We start from the raw sequence: 11,150 nt of genomic DNA on the forward strand, positions 1-11,150 counted from the left end.
TTTATGATAGGGAGATTTTCCTGGATTATCTGAAGGGTTCAACGTAATCACACTGGCCATCTTAAAATCAAAGAAGTCTCTCTGGCTGGGGCGGGAGAGATGCAGCAGGAGGAGAAGTCCGAGAGGGGTGAGATATGAAAAAGGGGTGAGATGTGGAAAGGCCTCCAGGTGCTGCTGCTGGCTTAGCCATGGAAGGGCCAAGATGACAGAATGCAGGTGGCCTTAAGGAGCAAAGAAAGGCTCCAGGCTGACAGCCAGCAAAGAAAGAGGAACCTCGGCCTAATCTCTATCTGCAAGGGACTAGATTCTGAAACTATAACTTAAATCAGTTTGGAAGCAAATTATTTCCTAGAGCCTCCAAAAAGGACTGGGGTGCAAAGGACACACACCACTCCCATACCCAGGTACGACCATGGTAAGAAGGAGGCGTGAGCACCTCACCCACTGACGCTGTGCTGTTGATTATCGTTTTAAAATCAAAAGGTCTTGGGGCACCAGGGCACCATGTTAAATGCTACCTTCAGCTCAGGTCATGAACTCGGGGTCCTGGGATCAAGCCCCACTTCTGGCTCCCTGCTCACTGGGGAGGCTGCTTCTCCCTCTTTTTCTCCCTGCCCCTACTTGAATGTGATCTCTCTCTCTCTCTCTCAAGTAAATCAATAAAATCTTTAAAAATAACAGAATAAAATAATTTACAAAAATCAGAAGTCTTACTAATATGACTCACCTTAGGGACTGAGCACAGCTTGAACCAAAGTATTCAGTGACTTTAGTCAGTGACATTAGTTCAAGTGACATTTATTCAGTGACTTTAGTTCAGCCTTGTCAGAATTACATTAAAAATTACATTAAAGGGGTGCCTGGGTGGCTCAGTCAGTTGAGTGTCCAACTCTTGATCAGGTCATGATAGCAGGGTCATGAAATTGAGCCCCACATTCGGCTCCATGGTCATCGAGAAGCCTGGTTGGGATTCTCTCCCTCCCTCTCCCTCTGCACCTCCCTGCTTGTGTGCTCTCTCTATATAAATAAAATACAGTAAAAATCTTGAAAAAAAATTTATATTAGAAATCTTTCCCTCAATACAAATTCAGTAATCTTTCCATTCAAATTCTGAGCTCAAAAAAAGTAAGTCAAAGCAAATGAAATGCTCACCTGACTTGGAAATGATTAACTTCCCTTATTAAACTCACCTTTCTTTGTCCCTATGAGGTACAGCTTAAAACAAAACAAATAAAATGATGATACTAATCTTTTATAAAATCAACACTCACTTCAAAGTTATCCTTCCCTAAGCCAGGTTTCCCTGTGCCACTTGCTACTTCCCACAAATCCAAAAGATCTTGCCAGTTTCCACATTTGAGTATGTGTTTATATGTTTTACATAAAATTAAGGGCTCAAAATAGTGGAACATATCAGATTTATATTTAATCACCTTATCTTCCCATTCAATTTAAGTAATATGAGTTTTACCTCATTGTTTTGTAATTATTATTCAGAGCTTTACCTGACATAGGAAATCACTACAGTACCAGTATTTCCAATCAACACTGTCACAGTTTAACTATTTGATCACCAAGAGGCCATCTCTTAACCACATTTATAACTAACAGGTGCCCTGAGTGATGTCCTCATGCTTATGCTCTCTAAAGTGAAACTTCCTGTGTTCCACTGTGGATAAATCCTTAAAGTACCTAGAAATACACATCAAACTTATAGATGGACTTTTAGTCAGACAAGTGTTACTAGGTTTCATCTTACTCAAGAGACTCTTATCCAATTACATTAAAAAGTCCCTTAGCGATATCTTCTTAATTTATTTTTCCAGTTTCCTTGTAACTGGATTCTGAAACATCAGAGGGTAAGGATTTAATCAAGCTTACCCCAAAATCAGGTGTTCCCCTTCTCACCACCCTTTTTGTCTAGGAGGGACTTCCCATATTTCTGTGTGTCTTCCTACAGTACGTGCTCTGCATTTAGGGTTGTAAGAGCGTCAACAGGAACGCAGCCAGAGGTGGAGGGAAGGGAAGGTGAGGATATACCGTGGTCCCCCAGGGGTGACGAATGGAACGTTCCAGCTAGAGAAGATGATTCAAACTGGTGAGGCACAGGTGCAAAGGTTGGAGCGGGCACATGAGAAAGGCAGGAAAGCTGTCAAGGCCAGACTTAGTAATTTAGACAGGCAACAGGAAAGTATTAAAATGTTGTTCTGCAGAACAAAACGGCATTTGAAGAGGGATCCATGGACAGAAATTAGGCTGAAAGAACAGATTAAAACAGGAAGAGAAAAAGACAGGATGCTTTCAACAAGTACCTTACGAGAGCGAGGGATACGTGATCATGAAAGTGAGGAGAAATGAGTGAATGGCTGTTTAGGAGATCTAACGGGAAGACAAGGTCTTCTTCGGCCTTACAGTAACTGAGTGATTCTCTCCTTTCCTCCATTCTGTATTTACCTTTTGACCAAAGCCCTGAACTCGAGAAGACCAAGCTTCTTTCTGTTCTCAAGTTCAGTTCCTGGGGAGAAGACTTAAGCCGGGACACTTCATTCTCCTTCTTCTTCTCCCAGCCCCTGGGGTTTGAATCCCACACCTCTGCACTCAAACACCAGAGACCCCACCAGCTGCCCTGCTAGGACTTGTTCAAACAGATCACATGTCATGTAGCTCCCCTCTCTGGGCTACACTGAGCTTAACTCTTTGCTCCCAGCAAGACAGAAACTGCAGGAGATCAAGTGGTTTTGCTCTTCCTGGGACGCCCAACAGGTGCTCTGTTCAGGTGTTTCACCCAGCGCTCCCTCTGCCTGCCTTGGGGCCTGGGGTCCGGAGTGGGTGGGGTTCATCAGCCTCCAGAGGCACAGGTCTAAGAGATGGTGTGCTGAGCCCCTGAGACAACACCTGGAAAGCCATTCCAAGTGCGGGGGCAGCATCCTTTTATTATGTAAAGGCACTGGGGCAGCCTACGGTGACATTCAATGACAAGGTTCTTTTACCTTGTTTAGTTACCAAGAGATAAGTTTCAACAAAAATTAGACCAAAGTTTAAAAAGCAACCAAGATTTCTGGACTTATTTGGTTAAATGTCTGACTCTTTTTTATATTTTTTTAAACATTTATTTATTTGAGAGAGAGTGTGTGTGTGTGTTTGCACAAGTGCAAGCAGAGGGAGGGGCAGAGGGGGAAGGAGAGGAAGAGGGAAAGAATCCTAAGTACACTTTTGGGGCTCATGACCTGAACTGAAACCAAGAGTCGGATGCTCAACGGCCTGAGCCACCCAGGTGCCCCTAAGTGACTGACTATTGATTTGGGGTCAGTCATGATCTCGGGGTCATGAGATTGAGCCCCATGTCAGGCTCCACACTCAGTGTGGAGCCTGTTTGAGACTCTCTCCCTCACCCTCTGCCCCTCCCCTGCTCACTCACATGCATATACGCTTTTTCTCAAAAAAAAAAAAAAAAAAGAGCAAGAAAGATTTTTCGAAGTGGCTTTTGGCAGGAGTTTGGGAGGTTCTGTATTCTCCCTGCAGGTGTGGCTAATCCCAACTCTAGAAGAAACACAGAAGATCTGATGCGTTCTGCTTATGAATAAATCACAGCCTACTGAGTTCACCTGGGAGAGAACGTTGTTTGGTGATAGTGGTGGGGGAGGTCCTTGACACACTTGCCAAGGATCCTCAGCATGGCTCCAATCTGGCAGTATTTTGTTCAAAAGATGCAAAAACTCCATGCACTTCTCCAAATGCTATCTTGGTAGCTTTGGTTCCCCAAAATGGTCCACCGTCACTATACCATTACCCTGACTGCTTGGGTGCCCATTTCTTTTTATACTCCTTGGGGTTCAGTATCTGTATCCGTTTCCTATTGCTACTATAACAAATACCACCACTCAGTGGCTTAAGACTGGGCTACAGTGAAGATGTCAGCAACATAGCATTCCTTCTGGAGGCTCTGGGGGAGAAGCCATTTCTTTGCCTTTTCCAGCTTCCAAAGGCTGCCTGCATTCCTTGGAACATGGCCTTTCCTCAACCCCACAGCAAGCAGTGAAGTATCTTTGTTTTCTCTCTCACACTGGCCCTCTCCTTCCATGGTCACATCTCCATCTTGGACTCTGATCTTCCCACCTCGCTCTTGTAAGATTCCTTGTGATTACTGGGTCTACATGGGATAATCTAGAATACTCGTCCCATCTGAAGATCCTTCCTTAGCTCTGCAAAGTCCCTCTTGCCATTTAACTAATATATTCACGAGTTGCAGGGTTTGGGACATGGACATCTCCAGGGGCCATTCTTCTACCTTGCACAGGGTCTGTGTGGTAAGAAAGTGCCATAAGCTCAGGTCACCTTAATTCTCTGGGCCTGAGTTTCCTTGTCTCCAGAACAAGGAGGATAGACTTGACCTCAAGGTTCCTTCTGTGTTACATAAATGTATCTATCTTGATCTAAAGACATCTACATAAGTGTGCCATATAAATACACCCGTAACACTACCAACCATGTGAACTAGAAGGTGGAGAAAGGATCTAAGGAGATATCCTGGTTTTGAGACTAGTTAGTAGAGGACTTCGGGTGTGCTGGGTTGGAGGAGGTTGAAAGATGAGCTGGAGGCAGAGAGCACTGAAAGGGAAAGGTTTAGTATTGTGTTGGAGAAAAAGGAATAGAGCTAAGACATCATGTCAAGGCAAGAGAGAAAAAAAATGGGGTCATCCACATAAAAAGATTTCATTACTGGAATCTATGTGGATTAGTAAGTTTTGTAAAAGGTAAGCGAAAGAAATAAAAAGAAGCAAATGTTTGCACACTGATTTGAATCCGAGAGGAAGAGGAGCTGGTGAATAAATCATATAAAATAGAGGCTTGACCAGAGGAAGATAGAATCACCTTAAATATGTTGACTCAACTGTTTACTCTTGGGGACCTTTTTATGAAGCCTTTCTAGAGTCATGGATTGCCTCAAATTTTGCCTATTTACAAGTCTGATTTTATGAAAACAATTCTTTTTTTTTCCCCATTTTATTTATTTTTTCAGCGTAACAGTATTCATTCTTTTTGCACAACACCCAGTGCTCCATGCAAAACGTGCCCTCCCCATTACCCACCACCTGTTCCCCCAACCTCCCAACCCTGACCCTTCAAAACCCTCAGGTTGCCCCAACCTCCCACCCCTCACCCTTCAAAACCCTCAGGTTGTTTTTCAGAGTCCATAGTCTCTTATGGTTCGCCTCCCCTCCCCAATGTCCATAGCCCGCTCCCCCTCTCCCAATCCCACCTCCCCCCAGCAACCCCCAGTTTGTTTTGTGAGATTAAGAGTCATTTATGGTTTGTCTCCCTCCCAATCCCATCTTGTTTCATTTATTCTTCTCCTATCCCCCTAACCCCCCATGTTGCTTCTCCATGTCCTCATATCAGGGAGATCATATGATAGTTGTCTTTCTCCGAATGACTTATTTCACTAAGCATGATACGCTCTAGTTCCATCCACGTCGTCGCAAATGGCAAGATTTCATTTCTTTTGATGGCTGCATAGTATTCCATTGTGTATATATACCACATCTTCTTTATCCATTCATCTGTTGATGGACATCTAGGTTCTTTCCATAGTCTGGCTATTGTAGACATTGCTGCTATAAACATTCGGGTACACGTGCCCCTTCGGATCACTATGTTTGTATCTTTAGGGTAAATACCCAGTAGTGCAATTGCTGGGTCATAGGGTAGTTCTATTTTCAACATTTTGAGGAACCTCCATGCTGTTTTCCAGAGTGGTTGCACCAGCTTGCATTCCCACCAACAGTGGAGGAGGGTTCCCCTTTCTCCACATCCTCGCCAGAATCTGTCATTTCCTGACTTGTTAATTTTAGCCATTCTGACTGGTGTGAGGTGATATCTCATTGTGGTTTTGATTTGTATTTCCCTGATGCTGAGTGACGTGGAGCACTTTTATGAAAACAATTCTTTTCTTAACATAGGGCATACTATTGGATCACACTGTAGAATTTCTTTAAAAATAATTACTTCATACAATTAACTGATCTATTTAGAGTGCTGAAACTTAATTTTAAAAATGCATTTCCGAATGCCAGACTGGCTCAGCTGGGGAAGCATGCGACTCTTGCGCTCAGAGTTGTGGGCTCAAGCCCCAAGACTGGTGTAGAAATCACTAAGAAAAGTAAAGAAACTTAAAAAAAGTTTTTAAAAATACATTCAGTTCCATGTTTAGTGGAGCTGAATAGCTTGGCCAGGACTAAAGTCTTTAAAAGTCCTTAAATTATATTTAGTTAAATCAAATGAAAATGACTTATTTATAATTATTTCTTTGTTACTCAATAAAACTATAAAAGCATCATGGAAGTATGTGATAATTTCCATTAGACATGTTTCACAAAAAGTATAGAAGGTAGGTGTTATCACATGACAAATTCTTCCATCTAGATTTCTGAACATATTTAAAACAATTTTTCCTTCAGTATTATTATACATGTCTGTTATGTCCAACTTATTTCCTTGTGCTTTTTTTAGCACGTAGTATTTACTAGAATTACTAAATTAGTATTTCTCAACAATAAAAATGTACAGCTAAATCTACAGAGATATCAGTAATTTCTTTAGAAAGAAGAGTTGAGTAAAGCTTAAAAAGTACTTTCATTTGCAAGCTATTAGTTTAGAAATCTATACAATAGTTTCCTTTTCTTGGCTAGAATTTTAAGCAAATAAGCTGTAAAGTACAAAACGTTTTAGGAGAAGTACAAATCCGATACAAATATCATTCATAAAGTCATTTCAAAGTCTTTGCAAGAAACTACATAGATACTGCTGTGGCTTTTGCAGAGTTCCCACACCTGGTACACAATAAAGCCCTGTGACCTCAGCAAGTCCAAGTGCTACGGTTTCCCAGGACGTGAGTTTTATTTAGATGTTATGTTCTTAACATAGTGTCAGCGTAAGTCATGCTTGTCTGATGATCCTCCTGATACATACGTTGCTGCATGGTCTTTCAACTGATCATGGTGTTCTAATAACTGATATTCGAATTTGGCAAAGAACAGACCTCTCAAAGAGAAGAAAGAAAGCCAACCATTCAGCTCAAATGTTATGACAGATTGTAGCTTTTTGGAGATGAACATAAAGTTTGCACATCATTGCAAAATACCTTACTATTAGATAATGAGCAGCAAACTAAAGATCATACAATTTAAGTCTGAGCATGAAGTCCTTAACCTAGCTCTGACCTTTCTTTTGGCACGTAGCAACAGTGTTGGGCTTCAAAACTACGTCCCTATGGAGCACATCTGCACAGCCTACTGCCGCTTCCAGGAGAGCCCCTCTATGAAGCCAGCTTAATGCACAGTTGTCCAAGAGGTGAAGAAAGTAAAAATTAGTTGGTACTTCTGAATAACAGTTGCTTTTTTCCTCAGAAAAAAAAGTAGATATGATAAACGCTTTAGAGAAACTTAGAGGAAAACACTTCATAAAAGCCCGTTATGATGTTCCAGAGCTAACTGAAATCTATGATCAGCAAAGCAAAACTTCACTTGGACAACTGTTGCCTATGAAATCCTTTGCTGGGTCAAAGCAGCTACAGGAAAAAGAATCTGAAATCAAATCTTAAATTTTATCTTGAATATATAAAGGGCAAAGTAATGCTAAGAAATTCTGCAGATGTTCATTTCCTTAGATGCAATGACAAAGACTTGTTTAATAAAGACGGTGTCATTTAGTTTCAGGGATCTAACTGTAATGCTACAGTATACAGTATCTATCTGTGGGTTCCAGGTCTCTAAGTAGTTTTTCCTAAGCCATTTCTAAACTCTGTTGATGTATAAGGTATGAGTACAAGGCATGTTCAAAGCATGATTCAAGTAATCATTTCTACAATAGAAGCAAAACTTACTAATTTAAAAAAAAATTAAAAAAATTTTTTGAAAAACTTACTAATTAGGTTTTAGGGAGAGTAAAGGTAAAGACTGAAGTTTTCCTCTCAACAGTGCATCATGTTGCACTATAGTGTGTGCAGTAGCTGTCTTCAATCCTTGACTCATTCAGCACTACCTGAGCAACTACATACAAAACAGATCCAACCTGGGGGGCAACTGCAGAGTGAAATCATATGTAACATTTTCCCTCCCCCTGTATGGGATCTAGGAGAGAAGAGGTGAATTAAAAACAATGTTACAAGTTGAGTGTCAAGATGGTTTGAGGAAAACAGTTGGGGGAAGGTGACCTTCCAACCTCAAAGGAGAAACGGTCTACTCTCTTAAAAATGGTCCTAGCTCAGGGCTGCATGGCACAGTTGATTAAGTGACTGACTCTTGATTTCAGCTCAGGTAGTGATATCTAGGTCATGAGATCGAGCCCCTTGTGGGGACTATGACAGCCCTGCCTGGCCTCAGTGGGGAATCTGCTTAAGATTCTCCTCTCCCTCTGCCCTTTCCCCCAGCTCTGCAGTCTTTCTCTTTAAAATAAATAAGTCTTTAAAAAAAAAAAAAAAAAGGTCCTGGCCCAAAAACTAGATGACTGATAGTGAGACTGTGACTTCTGGTGGAGCTCCTGAGCTCAATACTTTAAAAAGCAATCCTACCCAGTCAAGGCAGTAACCCTAGGGGAAAAACATTCCAAAAACACTTGGTCTTACTTACACTCAAACCGTACCATATACTAAGGCACTCGAAACCATAGTATAAATATCCCACTGGTTGACCATTTCTCACCTACTTCAAAGAATATTCCATTTCTGACAGTTTAGTTATGCAATCTGATTTTTAGCAGTAAGACTTCTGTAAAGTTTGGTCTTTAACCATTTTAAACCTAGCAGGTTTCGTTCATGACTTTTTTTTTTTCATTTGAGGCCATGCCTTCCACTATTTTATAAGGGCATGAACTTAATGTTTCTATATATTCTTATTTCAAGTGCAAAACACTCACCCCGTTCTTTGGAATTAATGGCCTCACTGAAACACAAATATCATATTCATTAAAATAGCTGATTCCAAGAGCAGTAGGGTATTAATGAAAGAGGCTACAATTCTACACCGATGATCTAATGTTCTAAACATTCATTTCCTACTGAAGAGACATATGGGTCTTTTTGTACCTTGCCAATGTCGCCCTTTCCACAATATACATTACTAAATTTATACACAGTTCATAACGGTCCTATTATATCACAGCTATAGAAAAAAAACAATGATGAAAGAGATGCCAGCAAATGATCCAGCAAGGGACGAATAGGCAAACCTTTAATTCAACATGTAGGTAACAAACTGAACCCAGCCGTGGATAGGTAGGACCTTCTTTGCCTGTCATAACATCATGAGTGGAAGTCCACCCAGGGTTCTCTGCTCCCTGGCAATATTTGAATATTTGCTACAAGGGAAGGAGGTTAGCATGAAGAAAAGGGACTAAGTCAGGATCTGTGCAAGAGGATGGTGTCCGCTTGGATGAGGTGCTCCTGGTTCATTCCATCCACACGGTAGACCTTACAAGCCTCACACCTTTCTGCCAGGAAATGACATGGGCAAGGAGTCCGGGGGTGGGGGTCTACAGAGCTGTAGGGATACTCTCTTGGGAGCCCAGTGAGGCCCCAGTAAGGCCCAGCAGCGGTGTCTGGGGTGACTGCAGCTGCTCATCTGCCCCGGCCTCGCTCACCCTTTTGAAAAGACAGGCAAGACAGAGGCACTCAATTTTGTCCCCACACACGCGTGCAAAGGAAGCTTCGGGGGTCCCCTCCAAATAAATTCTTATTTTAAAAACAAAAGACAGGCTTATGGCCATTACTCTCAGGTCTGGAAAGCAGATTTGCAGAGGCCAAAGATTAGACAAAAGGCATGCGCTGGCGACATACAAACCTAGAAATGATTTTTTTAAGTGATTAAGGCCTCCCAGTTCTAATTTTGTCTACCCTTTTGGGGATGATTCCTGGGGCGCTGAGCAAATCCCCTAAGGCCTGGAAAAGACGTGGGACAGGGAGGGGGAGAAGACCCGGAAACTTTCCCAAACTGCCGCAGGCTGGTGGCGGGCAGCGGCCACGGACCTCGGGTCCCGGGGCTCTGGGGGCACTCCAGAGGCGGCGGCCACCTCCTCCACCGCCACAACAAAAGGCCCGAATTCAGCCTTCGATCTCGGGTGTCCAGGACCCAAGCCCCAAGGGTGGATCGGACGGCTGCGACCCCGGGGCAGCCCCTCTCGCCGGGGCGAAGGAGAAGATGGAGTCTCGTGTCCGTGTCACGGCATAAAGGAAAAGACCTTCGGAGGCACATAGACGAGTCCCCCGAAGCAGCAACAGCTGGTGCCACCCGCGCGCCCCTCGGGCCTCGGCCTCGGACCCCGCCGGAGCCTCTGCCCGGGGCACCTCGGCGTCCCCCCGCGGCGCCGCCCCCTCGGGAGCGAGGCGCGGGGGCTGCAGGCCCGGCGGCTGAGGCTGCGGCTGGGGCTCCGGCAGCTCGCCGACACAATGCGGCCCGAGAGCCTCCCCGCCCGCCGCCGCCACTGCGGCAGGCCCGTGGCCGACACAAAAGCCCACCGGCCGCCGGCCCTCGCGCCTCCCCGGCCCCGCCACCGCGCACCGACCTTGGGCTCCGGCGCCGGGCTCCCGCAGCGTCTTGGTCTCCGCCTTCCAGACGTTGCAGCCCAGCAGGCAGAAGAGGAGCGCCGCGGACCTGCTCATCTCCGCGCCGCAGGGCCCCGGGCGGCTCGGGCTCGCCGACCACCGGGACGGAGCGGCGCGTCAGGGGCGGCCGGGCGCCGCGCCTCCCTCCATGTCGCCTGGCTCAGCGCGCGCCGGGCCAGCCGCCCGATTGGCCGCGGCCCCGCCCGGCGCGGCGCCGGGCTCCGCAGCCCACGGCCGCTCCCTCCTCCGCGCACCCCGGTGGGTTTCCCCGAAGAGCCGCGGCGGCGGCACCGCCAACTCTTTAACCCCTTCGTGCCTCCCGCCCCGCCCGCGGGCGGCGCCCAGGCCCCGCCGTGGTGCCACCTGGCGGCCGCGGCGCAGCGCGGGGACAGGGCCGCGCGCCCACGAGCCCCGCTCCAGCCCGCGCAGCGACGCCCCCTCACCTCCGCCCGCGCGCCCTCGAGCCTCCTCAAGGATCGCGAGCGCGACCTTTGGCTCCAAGACCGTCTCAGCACCTACCCCCCCCACCCCCCCCCCCCCCCGCGATTCCCCG

At 45.5% G+C, this 11,150-nt stretch overlaps 1 protein-coding gene across 1 annotated transcript in view; it reads right to left on the reverse strand.

Annotated features, from left to right (window-relative positions):
• The window catches only part of FAM171A1 (family with sequence similarity 171 member A1), a 130,202-nt gene extending 119,336 nt beyond the window's left edge, over positions 1–10,866 (reverse strand). The window contains exon 1 of the mRNA XM_046013666.1: positions 10,558–10,866. Within this exon, the coding sequence (XP_045869622.1) occupies positions 10,558–10,654 (97 nt within the window). The 5' untranslated portion in view covers positions 10,655–10,866. The remainder of the gene's footprint in view (positions 1–10,557) is intronic.
• Positions 10,867–11,150: the final 284 nt, after the last annotated feature.

The sequence above is a fragment of the Meles meles genome, chromosome 7 (assembly GCF_922984935.1).
Source record: "Meles meles chromosome 7, mMelMel3.1 paternal haplotype, whole genome shotgun sequence".
In the NCBI taxonomy this organism is placed as follows: Eukaryota; Metazoa; Chordata; class Mammalia; order Carnivora; family Mustelidae; genus Meles; species Meles meles.